The sequence below is a fragment of the Myxine glutinosa genome, chromosome 2, assembly GCF_964187855.1.
Source record: "Myxine glutinosa chromosome 2, kmMyxGlut1.1, whole genome shotgun sequence".
Lineage (NCBI taxonomy): Eukaryota > Metazoa > Chordata > Myxini > Myxiniformes > Myxinidae > Myxine > Myxine glutinosa.
The window spans coordinates 57,692,738-57,718,761 of NC_136262.1; the positions used below are offsets into that span (position 1 = coordinate 57,692,738).

The following is a 26,024-nucleotide window of genomic DNA, read 5'->3' on the forward strand; positions in this document are numbered from 1 at the left end:
TCGTCGTGTTTTATATAAAACTTGTGCTTGGATATAAAACACGCAATCGTCGAAAAACATGAGCGAGGTGCCGAGGAGGACGTATATAACGGCAGAGGAGAAGAGCATGCCAGGCCACAACTTGTTCAGAGTGCCGGCGATAGCTCGCCTTCTCTTTGTGGAAAACACGGTGAGATCCTTAACATCCAACAACTAATGGGACGCAAACGGGGCGCCCAGTTTAGCAGTACACACATTGATGAATCACCCTGCCTGTGATTCACCCATGACAGGTTATAGCTGGGTCGGGATTCAAACCCAGGCTGGACAGTTTAGACTTTAGAGTCAAGTGTGCGTACCTCCAGTCCAGGCCATCCTGCCAACTTGTATGCTGCATACAGGTGAAATATAAAGCGCGAGATATTTTTATATATACTGTATATTTAAAAAAAAATTGGTGTGGTTTTTGGCGGGCTGGAACGGATTAATAGCATTTCAATGCATTTCAATGGGGAAATTTGATTTGAGATACGAGCAATTTGAGTTACGAGCTCGGTCACAGAACGAATTAAACTCGTAAGTCAAGGTTCCACTGTATATATATATATATATATATATATATATATATATATATATATATATATATATATATATATATATATATATATATATATATATCAGGGGTCCCAGCCCTCCTATTTTTCCTATTTATTCCTACTTTTTAATAGGATCCTATAAATCTCCTATTTTTTGGTGGAAATTCCTATTTTTCCTATTTTTTAACCCTCAATGTTCCAAAATTTAAATTGATATATTAATTAGTAGAATTTCTGTATCTAAGCGTCAGAACAGACATTCCTATACCAATCGTCAGCCATGGAATTGCTTTCTGGGTCCATAATCGCAAGACAAATTTCCAAAACGACTTTAAGCTCAAATCCCCGAAGAACATATGTCTCTTTGTCTTTTTCTCGAAAACCGTTTGTTCGATCGATTTCACAAGTGGTGAGTGCATTTTTGAGGACTCAACAAGGTGCAGTGTTGAGGAAAAATTGAGTATGCAGTGATGACGTCACAAATAAATACTGTACGAAGTGGAGGCATGTCGTTTACACCATGGTGTAAAGTACGTGTTGTTATTGATCTCGACTGGAAATGATATGTATATCTTATGTATATTATGTTATTGTTATTTTTGACTTTGTTCTAATATTAAGTATATCCTTCCAAACAATTGTTTTACCTTTATGATTCGTGCTTCATGCTATTCAGTAACAGAATTATAAAAGATAAAATGAGATGAAAATAATATAACTATGTTTATCACGCATTTCTCTTGGATTATCTCATATACTTTGTGAAGAATGACTGAATGATACCTTGACCATTATCATTGTCCTTTGTCTTATTTCAAAAGTTCAGCTGAGCTCAATTTTTAAGGTTTGTACTTTACTTAGAGTAACAAAACCAACTGTGAACTTTGCGGTTATTCAGTTATTACTAACAACCTTTCCCTAAAGATTCTACCTGAAATTGAACTTTTCTACTAATTTGCTAAACATTGACATTTGATACTACATGTTTAACTCAATCTTTCGCTTATTACAATGAGATTGTATTTTGCCTAAAACTAATAGTATTTGGCAAAGAACTAATTCAATCGACAATTCACACATTTCATCATTTAATTGCAGATAATAAAGAAGGACCACGACACAAAATAGGGATTACAACTTAATTCTGTATACTTTCGTGTGGTAGTTGCATATTCAGCTTTTAACAAAATTACAGTAGAATTAAAATTTACATACGCAATGCTGCACAATAGGTAATGCAAGCAATGTAGGACAATAAAAAAACAAACAAACAAAAAACAATAAAGACTGTTAAAGTCTTGTTGTTTCATAATCTTCTGAAGATAGTACAACAACAATACCAAAGATACATAATTGAATTGTCATCGCTTAGCTTGAACTCAGATTAGTGTTCAAGCTATTCAGCAGTGGAGAAAATGCAATTATCGGGTGGTAAACATGTTAGGACATGTTATTTATCATCTTTCTTGTTTCAGGTATAATCTGCAGACCGGTAAGAAATTTGTTGATTTGCCTTTAAATTACTTTGTTTGTTCTCATTATTTTACTAACTTATGTTTCAGTTTTGAAAAAAAAAACTGTTTGGTTCACAGTTCTTTCCACTTCATGCGTTAACAGGTTAGGATTTTCTATGCTAATTCATTTAATCTTATCTCATATTTGTTTTCTTTTTGACAGGTATACTCCCAGCAGTATAATGCCTGGTGGGAGAACTAAATTTAACCCAGAGTGGTTGAAAAGTGGACATGGATGTAGGCTTTCTGACTGGTGTCAGCCTAGCAAGTCCTCAGTGTTCTCAGCTTACTGCTCGTTGTGCCATTCGGAAGTGAGGTGTGACAATCAGGGTGTGAAACAACTGACACAACATGCCCAAAACAAAGGGCACCTGAAGCGTGCGAAGGAACTGCTGGGTGGGTCACAGACGTTGCTGACATTCGTTCAACCATCAACTTCATCTGCTTCAGCATCAGGGTCAGCTTCTACAGATGAGCCAAGTCGTGCAGCTTTAGTCTGTATGTCCAAAAAAGACGCTATTACAAAAGCAGAACTTCTATGGACATTGAAAGTTGTTCGTTCGAATCTGAGCTACTCTTCCTGTGACGGTTTGAAGGATCTTCTGCAGGCAATGTTTCCTGGTGTTATCCCGGATGGTTTCTCAATGAGCTCATCGAAAGTTTCATATCTCATTAGCGAAGCCACAGGTCCTTATTTTCAGGACATGATAGTCACTGATGTTAAGAATTCAGCTTCTGGCTTCAGCCTCATGTATGATGAAACCACCAATAAACAGAACTTGAAGCAACTAGAAATCCGTGTACGGTATTGGTCTGATGCCGAGGAACAGATATTAGTATTTCACCTCAAAACTTACCTCATGGGTCATGCAACTGGAGAAGATTTGTCCAGGAAAATAATCTCTGCCTTGGATGAATCGAAACTGCAGCTTCAGGATATTATCATGCTCGGCAGTGATGGGCCTAATGTGAGCACCACTGTGTGGAGACAGATTGACAAAGCCATTCTCGACAACAGGGGCCCTGGTCTCCTTGATGTAGGGACATGTACTCTCCATACAGTACACAATGCTTTTGCCAAAGGACTTGCAGAGTACTGTGGAAACCTAACTGAGCTTGCAGTGGACATTTTCTACTGGTTCAAAGGCTCTGCTGCTAGATCTGTTGATTTTCAAGACATTCAGCATAAATTGGGTGCTGTTCCAAAAAAGCCTTTGAAGCATGTCGAGTGCAGGTGGTTGACACTGGGACCTGCAGTGGAGCGGCTGATAGAGATCTGGGAATCTCTCAAAGAGTATTTCTTGGTATTTCTTCCAAAGCAGCAGCCAAAGGACATGTTTAAACCCAGGTACAAAAGAATCAAAACAGAACTACAGCGACCGGAAATAAAAGCTCAACTGCATTTCCTGAAGTTCTTGGCAGCAACATTTGCAGAGTTCCTCACCTTCTTCCAGTCAGAGCAACCACTTGTGCACATTCTATATGACAAACTCCATGACCTGCTCAAAAAACTGATCAGAAGAATTATGAAGACTCCTTCAGTTGATGCTGTGAAAGACATCTCAAACCTTGATGTTTCCATTGTTGCAAACCAGCTGGAGAATGAATCCATGGGTGTGGGAGAGGATACCCGACGGTGTATCGCTAAGTTGAAAGTCTCTGAGAGGGAAAGGATGTATCTTGGGATGAGGAAGTGCTACCAGGCAGCCATAGTACACCTACAAAAGAAGCTTCCATTGACAAACAAAATCCTGAAGAATGCCAGATGTCTGCAGCCACAAAACAGGACTGCTGCATGGTCTCTTGAATCAGCCAAGAGCCTGTCCAGACAGCTGAAGAGGAATATTGACAGTGACAGCATTGCAGATGAATGGAAGGTGTACCAAGAGGAAGCCATTCCTACTGACTGGTCCCAGGAAACACAGGAGAATGAAGAAGAAGTCTGCATGAAGAGAGTGGACAGTTACTGGGGAAAAGTGTTGGCTTTAAAAGGCTGTACGGGAAACTGTAAATTCCCCCAAGTGAGACAAATGATAAGGATTGTCCTTGCACTGTCTCACGGAAACAGTGACGTGGAACGCGCGTTCTCAATCAGTGGGAAAAGTGTCACCAAGGAGAGAGTTAGTCTGAGCGAGGCATCAATCAATGGTCTCCGTGCAACAATGGATGGCATGAGATTGTATGGTGACCGGCCCGAAATGGTCCCAGTCACAAAGGGACTCCTCTCGTTAGGACGTTCTGCTCACATGCACTATATGCAGAGACTTGAAGAAGAACGAAAAGCCAAGGAAGATGAACAGAAAGCCAGGGAGAAAACCAGGCAAGAGAAAGAAGAAAGAGAGAGAACAGCTAAGATTGCTGTAGAGAAGGCAGCGGAGCTGTCTCGTAAGAGCGAGGACTTGAAGAAAACAGAGAAATCTCTGGCAGCAAAAGAGTCATCTCAGCAGATGTCACTGACTGTTAGCAACAGTCTGCTTGATCAAGCAAATAAAAAGCTTAAGGTGGCGCTTAAGAAAGGTGACATGACTGAAATTGCAGTAGCTCAGGCCATGCTTGAGTCTGCTCAGAAAAAGATTCAAGAGACACAGACTCGTATGGTGGAAACCAGGGAGGCGCAGAGAAAAGTGGAGAAGAAAAAGCAGACTTTGATAGAGTCCATGGTGGCTGCCAAAAAGAAGAAGTCATAGTTTTTGTTGTCGATGTTAAGACGGGTGGGCCCAAGTTCATTGGGGGTGTGTCCATGCCCATACATGTACATGTATTTGCATAAATCTTGCAGCAATAAAGCTACCGATGTTGTTCCAATGCTGAAATCTGTGCTATTACTTCCTAGTTTTTTCCTATTAAACTCCTATTTTTTGTGATCAGAATTCCTATTTTTCCTATTATTTTGTCAATCAAAGTGGCTGGGACCCCTGATATATATATATATATATATATATATATATATATATATATATATATATATATCTCGGTCGAAGACCTCAAGGGAAGGAAGAAGAAGAAGAATCAGAGCAAAAATGTTTAATAGAATCGATTATACACACACGTGTGGAGCGAGGCTCGAGAATGTACCGCCTAACACGCAGCGGACAATTCCTCAAGACACTCGCTGAAAAATAAGTGGAAAGGCATTTCATTTATAGCAAAATATTAGACAAGAATCTGCGCTGAAGACATAGCACAACTGGACCATAAGGACAACACCTCCCATTGTCCCGTCCTATAGAAGGTCAAATTTAAACAAGATGTAAGCATAATGATAGGCTACGCTTTTTTTGGCTATCTATCTAAACATATCAGACCCGAGCGCAGGCCGAAGTAAATATTCTTATACACTAGGCTAAATGGTAGATGAAGATTGGATACGTCCTTGGTTTAGGAGACATACTAAACACTACGAAGATATATAATTAATTATTCCCTTTGTGAAGGAGGCGTTTGGATGACATCTTTTTCCTGTACGTGGGTCGAGAGCATTTTATCTACTGTTTGGCACATAATTCAAGGACTAATTTACTAGGCTAAGGATCCACCCTGCACGTTGAGCCTCGAAACCACATTTTGTCCACTCACCTCTGCCTGCAGTTGAGTTCAAATCAGTTTTCAGAAGCACGATATATAATTTCAGATGTTATGATCAATTGAGTCATGGGGTCTGAACCCTAATGGCTAACAGTTCCTTCCTTTGTCTTTACAAGACACCTCCTTGGAAAGACACCAAATTCATCAATTAGTTACATGCCAGGCACGACATAGCGTCACGTATGCTCAAAGAGAGATACCGGCCCTAACTGGTCGTCTAACATTCAACGCATGAATTGTTAGCCATAATTCGCGACGACGGCGCCTGGTCAAGAGATTGCTGCCGCCCGCCAGATTCCGAATCCACCCTCGCTGCGGCATAGGTGCGACCCGGTTGCCAGCCAGATTAAGGGGCCCTCTTTATGCAAGTGAGGTCCTCGCGAATCAGGGCAAACAATCGACGTTAAATGCCATCAAGCCCTGTGAATGTGATTTGCTGGGTGGTGTAAGTGGTGGTGAGGGTGGTTCTCCCGGATACATGTTTGCTATCCGCTCCTCACTGCTGGTATAATAGCAATAACTTTTAAAAGAACCTACACTTTCTAAATCACAGGTTAAATCATCCCAACTAAAATCATAATCATTATCAGAATCCCAAGCATCAAATAGGTTCATCGATCACCCCATATACTCCTTCCTTTTCTGCCAACAACATATCCAAAACCACTTGATTCTGCATCACCATCGTTTGCATATGCATTAATTCGTTTTCCAATTGTAGTTCTGCGATTCAGGTTTCGTTTCCAATTCGTTCCATTACTAATGCGAGACTATCTATTTGCCAATCATTCATAATACATAAGAGGCGTTAGCCAGTACACGCAAGGGATTTTCAACACAAGTATTACAATCATCACAAACATCGATGCAGGCATCAGCCAGTAGCCAGTTCCCACAAGGGATTTTCACAGTCATCACAAAAATCAATACAAAATTCTGAAGCGCTGGTCACGTCTGCCTTGTTGAAGGACCCATTCAGATCGACGGCCTCTGTGGTCAAGATCATGGTTTTCCAACAGCGATTTCTTCATCGTCCATCCTGAAAAATACTTTCTTACACACACCATGATCAATTCCTAGCCCCCCGTCCCACTAATTGGCATTTAGTTACCTTATCTCTCAGATGGTTGGCTTATTCATAGCCGCATTTCCTGTGTCGTGTCTGGAAATTCAAATGCCATATTTACTTTCACTAATTTCCGAAAATACCTTCCTTTTAATCATCTTCCCTACATCAAATAATACATGATTTACCAAATTTACCTTGGGAAAAATGGATCCCAGATAACAAGTCCCTCCCCACTGTTCGGGTAGGTATGGATATGCTTTATTTCCGCAAATAAACATTACTCCATGGGGTGGGATAAGGGCCGAGGCCATGCATTTACTGATCTCAACGCGGGTGGCGCTTGGTGTCCCCCAAGATATGGTTAGCTTGGTTACGTTATGCTGGGCTTGGTCATCTATGGTTATTACAAGGGGGCCTCCCTTTTCTCTCCATCTGGTGTCGGATGGCAGGGTATGGGTACATTCCGAGGTTCCCATCTGAACGTGTCCCTTTCCTATAAGACACACCCGTCCCTTTTGCTCTGTCACCCAGACTGGATCAGGTGGTTTGTCTAACAAAGCCTGCTTAATGGGTGGGGTATATCGAAACTCCCGGGAACACACTGCTGGGTAGATTTGGGCCTATCAGTTCCAAGGTTGTGGTCAGACATGGGGTACGCAAGGGTCCTGAGCACATATCTCGTAGGGACAGGGGTAGCACTACCATTTCTATCCCTGTCGTACTGGTGTGGGGAAAATGCATACACACCCAACACCGTGATCGGTTCTGTACCTCCGCCATTGCACGGGTCACTGTCCAATACGTATTTTCCTTTGGCTTTTTCTTGCTTTCGATCCGTGGGTGCGGAATTAATATGTGTGAAATGCATGGTGGCCTATCATCGTAGGGGGAGGTCATGAATTCACATTGTAGTAATAGAGTAGTGCCGCTGTTCAGTAATACATGCGTGGTTAAATTGTTCGAGTCCTTTCCCCATTTGTAACCCGGCCTGGCCATGTTTACTATTGGTGCGCCGCCTTGTCGTGGCGCTTGCTTCAAACGACTGAGGGCAGCAAAACCTGTCTTCCTTCCATGTGAGTCTGTGTACAACACCCTCCACATTATCTGTGTCCATACATCTTCCTTTACATGGCAGCAGGGTATATTTATCCTCTGACCCCAGATAACTCTCTGCCGGTAGACCTTAACAGTTTGGTCGCCATATACATATGTCTCCGTGTTCGCCCATGCCCTCGTGTCCCCAGTGCTGGCAAAGCTGTAAATTAAACTAAGTGTGATTGCCACCCCTAACAGGCGGTGGTGCAGCATCCTCGATCTGTGGTGGTGCGTTTGAGGTGTCTGTGTTTGTGGGTATGGCCAACTTACAATGTGTGGCATGTACCCAGGACGACTTGCCCTCACAAAACACCGCTGTTGGTGTGATCAGAAGAACTTGGTATGGCCCCGTCCATCTTGGTTCGAGCGCAGTCTTACGGGTGAAATGCTTCACCAGCACGTAATCTCCTGCCTCGACGGTGTGGGTAGGCTTGCTTGTTGGCTCCGGTAGGGCCTCCCGAACGCGTTCATGTATGCTGCGTGCCACATGGGATAGACCTATGCAAAACTTTAAAAACATGTCATCCATGATAGGTAATTCAAGGGCTGCCATATCCACTGGCGCTGATACCGATGACATATAGCGCACGAGCGACAGACCATGGTAACCACAGTCGAAAGGCCTGGTGCTGCCCAGGTGGAAGTGACCTGCCTCATCACCTCACCCCCCTATGGCACACATGGCCATTTGGATGCGCCATGCGTGCCAACCATGGCAATAAAGCTCGCGGTGCCACGGGTTTGTCATTAATCGTCCACATTTGTCCTTCTGCGGGGCGTTGAGCTCCCAATTTAATCCAATTTTTGCTGTTCTACGTTTGAGGCCGCGGCTTGTAATTGTATTACATCGAATTCTGTAGGTGCGGATGTCGGAACGTCTGTCTTGAGGTGCCAAATTAATTATGAACCCTTCATTGTTGTCCAACACATGGACCGTTCGGTGTTCAACATTGTATCGACGCCTTACTGGCGTTTTCCGCAGTCGGTCCATCATCCATGTACGACAGTACCCTGCCATTCCCAAAAATCGCAACGAACACACTAACTCTTCACTGTTATCCTTCACTTCACTTCAAAATTTCACTGTTATCCTATCAATACCTGGACAATTTTTTTCCTTTCCTTCCTAGATACGCGAATTTCACATCAGTATAAACCCACTGGAAAAATTATCTGAAAAATAACTAGCCTCCCAAAACCATTTCCCTGCAAGAGCGGGGTTAGCCTTGCGGTCCACATGACAATCTTTTTTATTTTGCTCTATCACCTCCCTTTGAGCAATAATTTAATTGGTGTGATTCCCATATACCCACTCCTGGTGGAGTTCTGTTCACCTGGTCTGCAGAGCCGTGATCCAATCTTCACCAGCCCCCAATCACCTTCTTATCACAAAACAACAGTCCATAACTAACCACTTTTCTTTATTTCCCGTCTTTTCCATCAACTTTTATAATCTTTTCCCCTCCCTTTCTTAGCAAACCTTGCAAAGTCACTTGTCATTGACAAATGATCCATCTAATTCGACTTTCCTTTAACATCTTCGCACTTTCCATGACCTTCTTCACACTTACTTTAAACCTTTTCTTCAGACACAACCCACATGAGTTATGAATACAATTTCCCCTTCCAGGCACGTGTCTAGTCACTCACAAAGTGTCCACAAGACAACGTCATCATATTCCACAGAACTCCACCACTCTATTAAATCCTAAGCATACCCAATGGGCAATCCACGAAAAAATCAAAGCATTTTCAGTCCCCTTTTTCCCATATACTAGTCAATGTAAGTCAGCCAAACATAAACAGAGAGGTTCCAGCGAGTTGTGACCTCCATAACTCTAAACAACTCCGCTGGCACCTTTTAAAACAAACTTTCCCAGTCACTTACTAAAATAAAGTGCAGCTCTTGTCCGTAGATATACGTTAACCAAGGTTACATGAGACTTGACAACAATAGAATTTGGCTACCTACAGAGAAAGTACCTGCACAACACATTTACAAACCAATTCGTCCCCTCGTATTAGGGAACGTCACAAATGTTCCACCACAATTTACAGCAGGTGACCACCCACCTGCCTTCTGTCGAAGTCCAGTTCAATTTCCATTCACAGACAGACAGACAGACGAACCCCCAACGTACTAACAGGATGGTCTCACAGAGGCCATTCCATTCAAATCTGTAGGCTGCCACGATTCTTCCCGCCAGGACACACTATCATAGTCCCCATAGTCACACGACACGTCAGCAGACACAGTGAAAGACATTCAACACCATAACAAACGCCGCAGAAACTGCTCCTCCTTGATCCATATCTGCAGACGCAGTCAGACACACCCAGTTGGACAGACAGACTGGCTCCACATTACAACTGCAAACATCCGAAATGACAACAGCTAACACCAAATATTTATTGTCCCCCTTTCAGGGAAGTCAAATCAACCCTCATTAAAGCACAAAACCGAAAACGACCATATACTCAGAGTATATACCATATACTCAGTGAGACCCGAAAATCAAGCAGACAGACCGACAATCGAACCTGTCTTTCGACACTGCCGAACGACAAGTTCGCAGACACTGAGGGAGTGACATTCGACCCCCAGTAGATACCGCGGACACCGCTTTGGTCCGCACCAGCAACTCCCTCAAAATCAGTGTTCAGAGACATGACTCCATAGACAGCCAGAAAGCCAGACAAATACGGACACACACACACAGAGATTAATATATTTTTACAGATTAATATACAGAGATTAATAGATTAATATAAACAATTAATATATTGTCCACATTCATCTTGGTCAACCCAACCCATTCTGGCTCTCCCCAAGAGCTCTGTGTCCGGACAGACAGACAGATAAACGGACCGGGTGAAACCATAACCATCCATCCTTCCGATTGGACTCACGTCAGCATCACATGTCATTCTTGCCTTCATTCAACGCATTCTGTCATCCCACGTCGGCCAAATACAAGCCCCGGCCATGCCGTTGAATAAACACCCTGTCGGTTGACAGCCTATTATTTTTGACTTTCACTCCCATTCTCCCTTGCTACATCTGGAGAGCCGTTAATGTGGGGATGTAATTGAACACTTGTTTTAAAGCCCTGTCTACACATGCTCTCCATAACATTCTCATTATTCCCTGCCAATTTTACTCATCCGGATTGCCCAACGCCCGTAGGCAATTTGGGGAATCCCTTGTCAGTCAATGACACACATCAATGACACACACACAATAAACACAAATACACGCTGCAATGACAGATCATTCATTCCCTTATACACAAATACCATGTGACTGACCTTTCATTCTCCATACAATACAGTATAAATTCATGCACACTCATGCACACTTCAATCCTACTTACCTGTGAACTCTAACACATCCAGTGCGTAGCTTAACTTAAAATACTCATTATTCTACCTTTCTTGGGCTAGTCCCTCCTGGTAGTCCTAAGATCGGGTCGCCCCCCGATTCCTAACCTTAAACGCAGTTCTCACGCCGGAGTAACTTAATACCTATTATCTATCACCCACATATGGGTCTACCTGCTTCCCACGCAGGAAGCTTACCTGAGGGATACCCCTCCTTATCCCGGGCGCCCTGTATAATCGATTCATTACCCACTGCTGCTCTGGTTTAAACTAAATTTGGTTCGGAATGCAAGCCAGGTGGTACAGCCGACAGAGGTCCACACATCCAAAGTAAGGCGGGAGGCTTCAATTTCGAGGTGCAAAAATGCGTACCCACCAAATTAGATGCCGGCAGGCCTCCCTCCCGACCTGGAACGTGAAGATCCACCTCGTCTGCACACTTGGATGTATCCCACTTCTGACACCAAATATTTAGGTCGAAGACCTCAAGGGAAGGAAGAAGAAGAAGAATCAGAGCAAAAATGTTTAATAGAATCGATTATACACACACGTGTGGAGCGAGGCTCGAGAATGTACCGCCTAACACGCAGCGGACAATTCCTCAAGACACTCGCTGAAAAATAAGTGGAAAGGCATTTCATTTATAGCAAAATATTAGACAAGAATCTGCGCTGAAGACATAGCACAACTGGACCATAAGGACAACACCTCCCATTGTCCCGTCCTATAGAAGGTCAAATTTAAACAAGATGTAAGCATAATGATAGGCTACGCTTTTTTTGGCTATCTATCTAAACATATCAGACCCGAGCGCAGGCCGAAGTAAATATTCTTATACACTAGGCTAAATGGTAGATGAAGATTGGATACGTCCTTGGTTTAGGAGACATACTAAACACTACGAAGATATATAATTAATTATTCCCTTTGTGAAGGAGGCGTTTGGATGACATCTTTTTCCTGTACGTGGGTCGAGAGCATTTTATCTACTGTTTGGCACATAATTCAAGGACTAATTTACTAGGCTAAGGATCCACCCTGCACGTTGAGCCTCGAAACCACATTTTGTCCACTCACCTCTGCCTGCAGTTGAGTTCAAATCAGTTTTCAGAAGCACGATATATAATTTCAGATGTTATGATCAATTGAGTCATGGGGTCTGAACCCTAATGGCTAACATATATATATATATATATATATATATATATATATATATATATATATATATATATATATATATATATATATATATATACATACATATATGCATATATATATACATACATATATGCATATATACATACATACATATATGCATATATACATACATACATATATGCATATATACATACATACCTATATGCATATATACATACATACATACATACATACATACATACATACATACATACATACATACATACATACACTGGACGGACAGACAAACGCTGTTCCAGATGGCATTGCCCTACCGGCTACGCCGTAAAAATGGCTTGTTATGGGGTTGCATTTAGAAGGCTAGAGCATGGACGAATCCCATCAGTTGACATCCATGGGGATGAGCAAATTCCTCCCTTAGTCAGAATCGAACTACCGACCTAGACAGAGTGGATGCTATTACCACACAATTCCACAGATTCTTTATTCCTCAACCTGGTGTTGGCTTAGCAGCTAGGGTGCCAGCTTAGGATCCTAGGATCCTGGGTTCGAATCCCGGTCGATCGCTGAATTAACGCCAGGGGGGTTCACTCAGCCTGTCATCCTTCCGAGGTCGGCTAATTGAGTACCAGTTCACTGGTATTTCCCTGTTTGTTGTAAAAGGCGACAAACAGGGTTGGCGGCAGGAAGGGCATCCGGCCGTAAAACATTGCTTCAAAAAGGGGACCAACAAACAACAACAACCACGGTGCCCGAAAAAGGCCAACCCCCGCTTTGCGGGGAAAAATGGCCTCTAAAAGGTGGTATGGATACCGAAGGTAGACGGATGCTATGTATTCACCCCTGTTTGTCTTTGTTTGTGAGCAGAATATCTCAAAAGGTTGTGGATGGACTGGGATGGAACTTGGTGGGCTGTTTGGGTGTGATAAGGACAAATTGATTTGTTTATGGTGAAGCCTCTAAAGGTGGTTTTTTTATATGGTGAAGATGCAGATCCGATAAATTTTTAAGTCATTCTTCACCATTGAGAGATGGGGCCCCCAAAAATGATATAGCACGATGTCTTAAAAAGTTGTGGACGGATTATGACAAAACTTGGTGTGCGAGTTGTGTAGGTCACAAAAACAAGCTAATTCGATTTTGGTTAAGGTCCGGATGCAGATTCAGCCTATCGGTGGGATACAAAAGGTAAAATGTTCAGTCTGGTTTGAAAAACAAATTGCCATTTTTTTGGACTGTTGTGTAGCTCAGAACACTTTAAACGTCACAGTTATCGATGCACCTTTTGCTTATTTGTGATACTCTTCAGCATTTTATAATCAATCACCTGTGCCTTTATAGTGATGAAACGTACTTTTCCAGTGTGTATTTTTTTACATCCATTTTTGAAATTGCTGCAAGCAGAAAATTTTGATATTGTTGAAGTGCTAAAGTTTGAAATTGTCAACGGATACAAAACGATTTGTTTCTCTCTGGGCTTCTTCCTGCAGGTGAGCGCATCTTTGACCCAGGCAGGGCTTATTACCTGTGGCTCGTTATGGAGTTCTGTAGCGGTGGCGATATGAACAGATACCTTCTTTCGCGCCGGCCTGACCCAGCACTCAATGTGAACTTTGCACTGCAACTGAGCCATGCTGTTGACTTTCTGCACCGCAATAATGTGGTGCACCGTGACCTCAAACCAGGAAACGTGCTGGTTTGTGAGAGTGCTGGAACGCCTGTTCTCAAGGTGGCTGATTTTGGCCTCAGCAAGGTCTGCAATGCGGGCTCTCATGGACAAGCCACTAGCTCGACCATAGGCAAGGCTTGGCTGTCGCAAGCCTGCGGGACTGCCTTTTACATGGCACCGGAAGTTTGGGAGGGACACTTTACAGCTAAGGCAGACATCTTTGCATTGGGCATCATGGTGTGGGCAATGCTGGAGCGCATCACGTTTGTCGATGGCAAGTCAAATCGGCAACAGCTGGGGTCTTACATACAGCACGTGAGTTTTCCTTTTTTTTCTTTTTTCGTTTTGCATGTACTTGTACTTGCAACTCTTTTTTATTCTATTATTCACCGTGGTGTTTTGAGTCCTTGCACCAAATGAGGACCGAACATCCTCATTGTTTTATATAGTAATCGTTTGTGGAGTTGAGGGTTGAGGGTATAAATTATACCCAAGTTAAGGGTATAAATTATTTTTGTTGCTGCTGGCTCAATATGTCCCTGATCCTTGTTCCAAATTGCAATTATTTTAAGTTTAAATTAGAAAATGTGTGTCCTACGGTTAGAAAACAAGATTGATAATTTGGGCCGTGTATGTTTGAGGCAACAATTTCATTGTTTGAGGCGATGAAATAAAAACATTGCCTCAAACAGGGAACCATTATTGTCATGGGGCCTGCAAGGCTAACCCCCGTTCCAGCGGGGAAAAATGGCCTTAAAACGATAATTCATTCATTCTTTCATGTCCTTTTGTACTTACTGTGATTGAAGAATGGAGAGTGTGTTGTGGGAGGGGAGGTACAGTATCTCGATTCATTTTCCTTTATTCGGCCTAAGGGAGTGGATATGGGTGTATGTACTTGTGAAGGTTGATTTGGTTATTAACAAAAACTCATAAGAATGAAAATTAGGGTCGGGGTGGGGCAATTAACCCATGTCACTAGTTTTGAAGGGTTTTTAATCTTGTTCCTTTGTTGGGAAGAGGATTTGTTTTATTTGAGTGGTTGTCCAGCTGAGGCTGAACAACAGGCATTGGTATGGTAAACAATGGTGACATTGATGATGGAAAATGAACCCAAGATTATACGATGAGCAGATTTTTTTTTATTTTTTTATTTTTTTTTAGCTCAACATTCACCCCCATTTTCTACCTCTGCATGTATTGTATTGCAGGCAGGGCAGCTGGTGCCCGTAGGTCAGGCCCTCCTCGAAAACCCTCGAATGAAACTGCGAATTCCTCGGAATCGGTGCAGTCGTATCGATACGTCTGTCGTACAACTCATCCGGCAAATGCTGTCTGTGAACCCCCAGGAAAGGCCCAGCGCGTGTGATCTCGTTGAATGCTTCCAGCAATGTGTGGCCTGTGCTAACTAAATGGACACCATCTTGCAAGGTACTTTGACTTCCACTAAGCTTCTTGAATCATTGGCTGTTTAATCTGTGCATGTGATTACAATCACAGTTCTTTTTCTGACTGTGTGCACCGAAGTTTGTTTCTTACTGTGTTACTTGTTACTGTGTTACACGTGCACCGAAGGATGAAGGGATCGGTCTATTGCAAGGAATAAGCTCATCATTTAATCCATGCATAAGCAATTGCCTTGGACTGTTGTGCACATAAGTGATTTTTTTTTTGTCTTTCTGATGCTGCTGGTGAAATACATTTTAGTTGTTGATCAAGTGCATTGTTTATGCTCCAGAAAAAGAAATGAAATTTTATGATTTCTCTTGTTCATTGTCAGATATCTTGAGTCGTTAAGCGTCGCTCAGTCAATATGTCCTTGTGACTTGAGCACTGCACACGTGCCTTCATCGTAATTGGTGTCACACATTCCCAAAGGGACTGGAAAGTAAAGAGGTGTGTGCATGGTCTACTTTAATACAGATTGTGGTCTACTCCAGTACAGATTGTTCATTCTCAGATCTACTATAACCTATATATACCCCTGCAAGGCATGGCAGTTGTAGCTCATTTGTATGTCTTTGTAACATTTGAGTAGGGGTAAAGGGACTTTCAGGCCACCCTGTATATTGACCTAAACGCATGAAAAATTGATTATTATCTTTGGTAATCCCATCTGCATTTCGCTGATTTTTTTTTTTTTCCCCAATTAACAAAACGATTTCTCCAAAAGTGCATGCATGCCCAGGTGATGATTGGCATTTTTTTTTCTACTGCCGATTGTTTTTTCAGGGAAGATTTTCAAGCAAGTGGGGTGATGCTCCCCAAAATAGGTATTTTTTGGTTTGTTTGTTTAAAGTCTGATGATTATGTGAGTATGATTCTACATGCTGCCCTGCCTTCTCGCAAGCATTGAAATTGACGAAGAATGGTGAAGGGATCTCAAGGTGTCGAAAATATTGAAAGGGTCTTACAGGTAAAAGTGGTCTTAAGGGTATTGGGGGGAGGGGGAGGGGGTCTTCAGGATCTTGCATTTTAATGGTTCTAATGGGTCTTATGGGTCTTACATGTTTTCAGGGTATTTTAGGATTTTTGGGTCTTCTGGGTCTTTGACGTTCTTCAGTGTATTTTGGGCCTTTGGGATCTTTTCGGTATTTTGGATCTTCAGGGACTTTTGGGTATTGTTACATATTTATGTGAATGTATGTGAATTACCATTCAGGTCTTTGCTTATCCGTGTGTAGTAGATTAAGGGTTGTTGTGGTTGGAGGGTCAGGAGCCCTTTTGAAAAGTGGCCGGAAACGGAAGTGACCGGAAACGGAAGAAAAAAAGACACGAGGAAGAAAAGCGACGGTTCTTCTTCTTCCTCGCCCCGCTCCGACGAAAGGGGGGATTGATTGAGCCGTGTGGAAAAGCGGCGTTCCCTAGCCCGTCTGGCGAGAGGAGTTACCGGGACGGATACCTGCCCGGTGGACGTCAAACTGTCGTGTGGCCGTGCACCGACCCAGCGTTTGGCACCGTTCGCGACACCGTCTAAAAAGACGCGTACGGGTCGCCCGTTGGGGCCTAACACGCCTTGCAAGCGGCGTGGGGCTTTTGGCTTGCTTTCCCGTACCCGCTTCGCGTGGCCACGAGGGGCTGCAGCCGGGGTGCCTGGTACGATACCTGCCCGGTGGAAACACGTCCACCCGGGGTTCGTTCAACCGCCCGAGTGCGGCGACGCCGACCATCATCTTGGTCAGGAGGGGCCCAGAGACATTGTGCGGGACCGAGACCAAAAGGGGGTCGTGAGTACTCACGGGGACACCCATATATAAGATGGCCATCTTAATCATAGGGAATTGATTGTGGATTGGGAATTGTTGATGGTTGTTTATTGTTGATTGCTCGGGGAAAATCTCCGTGGTTGTATCATTGAAATTGTATGGTATCATTACCATTGAAATATATCCTTGAACATCAGTTGTCTCTTGGGTGGAATTCATATGGATTGCGTGGCGAAAGCGCATATATAATACAACTTTCTGGCGAAGTTCCTCTCACGGTCCGGGGGTCACTGAGACCAGGTATTCACCGAGGGGACCACGTAACAGAATTGGGGGCTCGTCCAAATTACGATTCGCAATTGGGTCTACGTCCGGGATCTAAAAGTGTATTTGTATAAAATAATAAAATAATATTTTTATTAATTAAAATTTATTAATTAAGTATTAATTGGTAAATTTTTGGGGAAATTGGGGTAAAGTCTTGGGTGAAGGTTAACGATAGTCACCATGGCGTTTGTGGCACAGAACTTTGCGGTAACACCGAGTGAGGCACAGTTCCGAGCGTTACTAAAGTCGGACCTCTTGAAATTGGCCAAACATTTTAACGTGGAGGTCCGAACTAATTTGAGGAAGGCAGAGTTGCAGGCCACGGTGATACAATCTATGGTGGGATTAGGAACATGGGACGAGTTAGCCTGGGAGTGGCTACCCGAAGAACCAGAAGACGTTGAGCTCCGGAAACTGGAGTTGCAATTACGGAGCCAGGAACGGATCAAAGAAGAAGAAAGGAAAGCAGAAAAGGAAAGAGCAGAAGAAGAAAGGAAAGCAGAAGAGAGGAGAGAAGAGAAACAAGCAGAGGAAAGGAGAGTGGAACGAGAACTCCAGGAAAGGTTAAAAGAAGAAGAAAGGAAAGCAGAAGAGAGGAGAGAAGAGAAACAAGCAGAGGAAAGGAGAGTGGAACGAGAACTCCAGGAAAGGTTAGAAGGGAGAAAAGCAGAGGAGAGGAGAGCTGCAAGGGACCTCGAAGCAGAGGAGAGAAAAGCGGAAAGGGAATTAAAGGAACGTGACATGGAGCTTCAGCAAGAAATCAAATTCAAGGAGCTGGAGTTAATGAGAGAACGGGGAGAGGCACCACCCTTGCTGACGGGGTCGACACCTAACCAGAAAACCTGGGATGTGGGCAGACATGTGAGGCTGGTTCCACCGTTCAGTGAAAAGGAAGTCGCGAAATTTTTTCCACAATTTGAGAAAGTGGCTCGACAATTAAACTGGCCGGAGGAGGCCTGGACCATACTCGTGCAAAGTGTGCTGGTGGGGAAAGCTCAGGAAATTTATTCGGCGCTACCAATGGACCAATGTGCAGATTATGAGGTACTGAAGAAGCACATCCTCAAAGCCTATGAGTTGGTTCCGGAAGCTTACAGGCAAAAATTCAGGAATGCCAGGAAGAGGGAGAGTGAGACCCATGTGGAGTTTGCCAGAGTGAAAGAAAACATGTTTGATCGGTGGTGTGAGTCAAAAGGAGTCGGGAAAGACTTCGAAACATTGCGTGACTTGATCCTGGTGGAGGAATTCCAGCAGTGTGTCCACGAGGACATCAAAGTGTACCTGCAGGAAAAGAAAGTACCAAAGTTGTGGGACGCAGCCACCATGGCAGATGATTATGCCTTAACCCACTGAATAGGGGTCTACGAACCTAACTCCTCGCCTAGATCTCCGCAGGGGAGGTGGGGAACAGCAGGTGCGGAGAACGACCATACATGGCGGCGGCCTCGAGAGGATTATGGGGACAACGCGGATACCCCACCTGTTCGAAATCAGAGGGATGCGGGCCCAAGACAAACTTATAGTTCGGGGGGCCCGAGGCAGACCACGAGTTTTTCCTCCGGGCCTACTTGCGCTTTTTGCAAGAAACCTGGACACTTGATGTCCAGTTGTTACCGCATGAAAAGGGAAGACCCAGATCGGAGTCCGACTATTACGACTCCCAATGCAATGGCCATTGTGAGAAATCGCCATCAAAAGGGTTACCAACCATTTATTTCAGAGGGGTTGGTGTCACGGGATGGAGCCTCGACTAACCGGAAACCGGTTAGGATATTGAGGGACACAGGGGCACATCAATCTTTAATGCTTGAAGGCATTTTGCCATGGTCCGAGGAGACGGCAACGGGGGATAGTGTTCGTTTACAGGGGATCGGGGGCGGTGTTAGTGCTCCACTTCATGTCATCCATTTGGAGTCCGATTTGGTGTCAGGACCGGTCACCGTCGGTTTACAAGCCACGCTTCCTGTAGAGGGTGTATCTGTGGTTATCGGGAATGATTTGGCCGGGGGTCAAGTTTATGGTAACCTGAGGGTTGGTAAAGAGCCCAGCAGGGAAAATAACACCACACCAGCTCGGGATGGCGACAAAAGTGCCAAGTTATTTGTAGGGGGACTGAACTTCAAAACAGAGGAAGAAGTTCTGACCTCTGTCTTCAACAGATATGGGCCGCTGGTGGAAGTGCGGTTGGTAAGAGACTGGGAAACGCAACAGTCAAGAGGGTTCGGCTTTGTCACGTTTGCCAGCACAAAAGACGCCAGAGAGGCAGAGAAGAATTGGAATGGCAAGGATTTGGAGGGTCGGACCATAACAGTAGGGAAGGCATTTCGTAGGCGTCGAGAGGTCTACAGGAGAGGACAACTGGGCGGTAGTTTTGGTGGTGGCCGCAATCAATATTATTATGGAGGCTCCCTGAGTTACGGCAGCTCCCGAAGGAAGGATTGGCAAAGTAGTGGCCGAGAAGGAGACCGCTATTCATGGGACTACAGGGACAAGTGGTCCCACCATAATTATTAGGGAAGTTCTGAGAAGTTGAAGCACTGAATGCGGCGGAGCCGCCGAGCCAAGATTCCTACACGGATTAACCGTGAACGCCGTTCCTAAAGGCGTCCATGTAGTGAACTTTCATGCACGGACTAACCGTGAACTCCACGTTCCTAAAGGCATCCATGTAGTGAATACTCGGCTTGGCCTCCCGGAAAAAGTGCTATCGAGTTGCTTAACTTTGGATCTTGGATCAACCCCTTAACCTTCATTCACAAGAAACTGACGGTCAAAGTCAGAGGGTCGTGAGATGGAGTTTGATTTGGCAGGGACAATGTCGTTGCTGGTGCTTAGTCCAGAGTGAGTAAGCTGGAGGGGTTGTGGTAAAATTTTGGTTGCTTTATTGTTAAGTGATAACTGTGCCCGGGGGGAACTGATAATGTGGGGGGGTTGAGTTGTCTGGTTTGTTTCTCCAAATTGGCCGGCAAAGAAAGTTTTCGCTGGGTTCAAACTTTCTTTCTTGAAGGGGGGGGAGTGTTACATATTTATGTGAATGTATGTGAATTACCATTCAGGTCTTTGCTTATCCGTGTGTAGTAGATTAAGGGTTGTTGTGGTTGGAGGGTCAGGAGCCCTTTTGAAAAGTGGCCGGAAACGGAAGTGACCGGAAACGGAAGAAAAAAAGACACGAGGAAGAAAAGCGACGGTTCTTCTTCTTCCTCGCCCCGCTCCGACGAAAGGTGGGATTGATTGAGCCGTGTGGAAAAGCGGCGTTCCCGAGCCCGTCTGGCGAGAGGAGTTACCGGGACGGATACCTGCCCGGTGGACGTCAAACTGTCGTGTGGCCGTGCACCGACCCAGCGTTTGGCACCGTTCGCGACACCGTCTAAAAAGACGCGTACGGGTCGCCCGTTGGGGCCTAACACGCCTTGCAAGCGGCGTGGGGCTTTTGGCTTGCTTTCCCGTACCCGCTTCGCGTGGCCACGAGGGGCTGCAGCCGGGGTGCCTGGTACGATACCTGCCCGGTGGAAACACGTCCACCCGGGGTTCGTTCAACCGCCCGAGTGCGGCGACGCCGACCATCATCTTGGTCAGGAGGGGCCCAGAGACATTGTGCGGGACCGAGACCAAAAGGGGGTCGTGAGTACTCACGGGGACACCCATATATAAGATGGCCATCTTAATCATAGGGAATTGATTGTGGATTGGGAATTGTTGATGGTTGTTTATTGTTGATTGCTCGGGGAAAATCTCCGTGGTTGTATCATTGAAATTGTATGGTATCATTACCATTGAAATATATCCTTGAACATCAGTTGTCTCTTGGGTGGAATTCATATGGATTGCGTGGCGAAAGCGCATATATAATACAACTTTCTGGCGAAGTTCCTCTCACGGTCCGGGGGTCACCGAGACCAGGTATTCACCGAGGGGACCACGTAACAGAATGTTGGATCTTTTGCGTCTTTGGGGTCTATTGTGTCTTCTTGGCCTGTTAGGTCTTTATGGGTCTTCAGGATACTTTGGGTATTTGGGGTATTTTGGGTCATCATTGCCTTTTAGGGTCTTTTAGGTATTTGGGGTCTTTTGAGTCTTTGGGGGGCTTCCGGTTATTTTGGGTCCTCTGGGTCTTTTGAGTCTTCAAGAGTCTTCTTCAAGAGTCTTCAAGTTTGAGTCTTCAAGAGTCTTCAAGTTTGAGTCTTCAAGAGTCTTCAGGGTTTTCAGGGTCTTTTGGGTCTTAATGGTCTTGGGGGACCTAAAGGGTCTTCAAAGGTCTAAGGGATCTCAGCAGTCTAAAGTCGAAAGGTATAGTCCAACAATCCGTAATTAATAGACGTACATAATTAATAGACAGAAAGCAACCTACGTTCATACAGAGCAGTATTAATAGACATAATCACAGCTTGAAGGCTTCCAGGGCAGATGGACGGACGAACCTGCGGCTTCACGGACAGTGTTTTTCGGTTTTATATATGCAGATTCGACCTAAACTTTTTGACTTTTTGGGGGGGTAATTTACTCCATTCCGTTTTCTTTTTTTTCATGTCGGATTCAGGTTTCTGTTTCAAATAAGCAATTTCATGAATTCCGTCCGTTTTCCACAATTGCAGAAAATTGGCACCTCTACACGGAGCTCATTATGGAGTATTTTCTACAAGCAAGTTTCTTTCAATTTTGCTATATTCAATTTTGCCCACTAACTCATGCAGATCAATGTACATACAGTCATGGCCAAAAATATTGGCACCCTTGCACTTTTTTCAAATAACTCACAATTTTCTCGAAAATAAGTTGAAATTTACAAAAGTATTTGGTCTCCACAATTCTTTATTTCACTGTTAATATTACAGAACCTTTGTTTTTGATTCAGAACTTAATATCTTCTTTTAAATCAGAAAATAAAAAGAAAAGGCATTGACAAAATTATTGACACCCTCGACTTAAGATTTGGTGGCACGGCCTTTGGACAAAATAACTGCAGTCAAGCGCTTCCTAAAGCCATGAATGAGCGTCCTACACCTCTCTACTGGCAGTTTGGCCCATTCTTCTTGTGTAAACTGCTCCAGTTCTCCCAGATTTGAAGGGTGCCTTCTCCCAACTGCTGTTTTCAGATCTCCCCACAGGTGTTCAATGGGATTTAGATCTGGACTCATTGCTGGCCACTTCAGAATAGTCCAGTGTTTTGTCTTGAACTATGCCTGGGTGCTTTTTGAAGTGTGTTTGGGGTCATTGTGCTGCTGCAAGACCCATGACCGTCGACGGAGACCCAGCTTTCTGACACTGGGTTGAACATTGCTCTCGAAAATGCCTTGGTAATCTGATTCTATGATGCCATGCACACATTGAAGGCACCCAGTGCCAGAGGCAGCACAGCAACCCCAAAATATCACTGAACCTCCTCCATGTTTGACTGTAGGGAAGGTGTTATTTTCTTTGAAGGCTTCATTTTGTTTTCTGTAAACAGAGAGATGATGTGCTTTACCAAAAAGCTCTAATTTGGTCTCATCTGTCAACAGGACATTCTCCCAGAAGGATTTTGGCTTGTTCAGGTGTTGTTTTGGAAAACCCCACTTGGGCTTTCTTATTTCTCTCTCTCAGCAGTGGGGTCCTCCTGGGTCTCCTACCATAGAACCTTTCATTGAGTTGGTGATGGATGGTGCGAGTTGTACCTTATGTCTGAAAGTCTCATCTTACTCATCCCAACTCTCTCTTCCTCATATGTGGTGATTTCAATTGTCACCATGCCAGTTGCCTGGGTGTGGGTACCTCTCTCACCAGCCATGGCTCTTCAGCAAAGGACTTCTGTGACTCACTGGGACTGACACAATCTGTCAATTTCCCGACCCGGATCTCAGTCAACGGAGCATCTTCTCTTCTGGACTTGGTTATGACTAACTTCCCTGAAAATGTCTGCTGCTCTTCTTCTGCTCCAATTGGCTCTTCTGAGCATGTGCTTGTTAAAGTGGACATCTCTCTGACCATTCTCAGAGAGCCTCCTCAGCGCCGACGAGTCTGGCATTTCACTCAGGCCAACTGGCACGGTCTTCAAGCAGCCGTCAATCATCTGGACTGGTCTCCCATCTCTACCGCCTCTGACATCAACTCATCCTGGGAATTCTTCCAAAGTAAATTGCTCTCTCTCATGCACAGATTTATCCCATCTCGTCTTCAGTTGTCATACCCTTCCTCCCGTCCATGGTACACGGAATCTTGTGGTGAGGCTATTGCCCAGAAACAACTTGCTTTCGTCTCCTGGAAAGCAAATCCAACAGAAGGAAATCTCATTTCCTTTCACAAAGCCCGAAACAAGTGTGTGTCCACCCTCAGGAGAGCCAGGAAACAATATCTCTCCGTTCTCAGGACCGAACTCTCTTATCTGTCTCCCTCTTCCAAATCCTGGTGGCGTCTGGTCAAATCTGTTTCTGGTGTTTGTTCCGCCTCCATCCCCTCCCTCACCTCAAATGGCCACACGGCTGACTCCGCACGTGAAAAAGCTGAATGCCTCAACTCTGTGTTTGCCTCGAAATCTTGTGTCCCAAACCCATCCCTCTCTGTACCCAGTTGTACCCAGCTGCTCCTGGACTCTGTGTCCTTTCCTTCTGACAAGCTGGAAAAGTTTCTGTCAACCCTCGACTCTGATTCTGCAACTGGTCCTGACGGCATCAGCCCACGGGTCCTAAAATCATGTTCTTCCGCTCTTTCACTCCCTCTCTCTGTTCTCTTCACCCTCTCTTTTGCTCAAGGTCATCTGCCATCTGCTTGGAAATCAGCCAACATCACCGCTTTGCACAAAAAAGGTGCAAAAACGGATCCCAGCAACTACAGACCAATCAGCCTTCTCCCAATTATCAACAAATTCATGGAATCCATCGTTGCTTCAGATATGAAATCTTTCCTCTTCTCCAATGGCTTGATCTCTGATCATCAATTTGGTTTCAGACTTGGTCACTCTACTCTGGACATGCTGCTTCTGCTTTCTCAACAATGGATGGAGGTCCTCAATGACAAACAGGAAATTAGAGCAGTCTCCCTTGACATATCACATGCCTTCGATACGGTCTGGCACCCCACTCTGCTCACCAAACTCTCCTCTTTTGGTATCCATGGAAATCTCCACGCATGGCTGGCGGACTTCCTCTCCAGTCGTAGTCAACGTGTGGCCCTGAATGGGTTTCTCTCATCTCCTCTTCCTGTTCAGGCTGGAGTTCCCCAAGGCAGTGTTGTGGGCCCTGTGCTTTTTCTGGTCTTCATCAATGATCTCTCTGACTCTCTTGAAAATCCTCTCTATCTCTTTGCTGATGACTCTAGTCTCTGTCGCTCCATTCTTCATCCCTCAGATCGGCAGTCTGCAGCCTCCTCACTCTCTGCAGACCTGGACAAAATCACAGACTGGGCAAACAAGTGGAACATGTCTTTCAATCCTGACAAATCTCACACTCTTACGATGTCTCTCCGAAAAGACCGACTGGACAACCCTCCCATCCACTTTCTGAATAATCCTCTCCAAGAAGTTCTGTCACTCAAGCTTTTGGGTCTCACTATCTGCCATGATCTTTCCTGGGAAAACCACATTTCAAATCTGGCCTCCAAAGCCAGTCGCTGACTGGGCATCCTCCGTCGTGCGAAGTCCTTCCTTGGCACACCTGAGCTCACCACATACAAGGCTTTCATCGGCAGCTCAATGGAATACTGCTCTCCCCTCTGGGGTGGTGCTCCTGCCTCACACCTAGCTCGTCTTCATGCTGTTGAAACCAAAGCATTCAGAATAATTGGAATCTCCCGCGATGAAGCTAACTCCAAGGGCCTCTCACTCACTCACCGCAGGCAGGTTGGTGGTCTTTCCGTCTTCTACCGATTCCTCTATGGCCTTGCCCCTCCAGCTCTCTCTGGGCTCTGTCCCGCAAATGTTCCTACAGGTCACACAAGATCTGCCTGCAACCCTCTTGTTGTTAAACTGCCAAAATCAAGACTCTCTGCTCACCTTCACGCCTTCATTCCTCTTTTCTCCCGCCTCTGGAACAAACTCCCTCACTCTCTTCAATCCCACTCCACCCTCCAGGTCTTTAAAACAGCTGTTCACCACCATCTCTTATCTTCCCCCATCCAAAACCTTGATCTTTTCTACCCCTGCTAATTTCACCCCAATTCCACTTTTTTGAAATACCAACTTCTGTCCTGGAAGTCCTTGGTGTCCTTGTGTTTTATACTTCTCCCTCCCTCCCCCCCCCCCCTTCCCACGCCTCCTCCCCCCAAGCCCTCTCCCTTCCACACATCTCCCTGCTCTCAAATGTTGTGTTTGTGTGCTTTCCCTCTCACCCCATCTTGTCTTCCGCTCCCTCTTTTTATATATTTTGTTTGTCTGGTTGATTTGTTTGTGAAGTAAATGTTAGATCTTTCACGAGCCTCGATTCAGTATACAAAAGTCAGCTTGAATCTGTTTGGCAGTTGATAGAGGTGCTTTCT

At 44.6% G+C, this 26,024-nt stretch overlaps 1 protein-coding gene across 2 annotated transcripts in view; it reads left to right on the forward strand.

The window, feature by feature from the left end:
• The window catches only part of LOC137421771 (serine/threonine-protein kinase pdik1l), a 57,826-nt gene that overhangs the window by 14,012 nt on the left and 17,790 nt on the right, over positions 1-26,024 (forward strand). The window contains exons 2-3 of one of the 2 annotated variants that reach the window (XM_068108157.2): positions 13,868-14,361; positions 15,258-15,477. In XM_068108157.2, the coding sequence (XP_067964258.1) occupies positions 13,868-14,361; positions 15,258-15,458 (695 nt within the window). In that variant the 3' untranslated portion in view covers positions 15,459-15,477. The remainder of the gene's footprint in view (positions 1-13,867; positions 14,362-15,257; positions 15,478-26,024) is intronic. The other variant, XM_068108158.2, reaches the window with a different exon arrangement.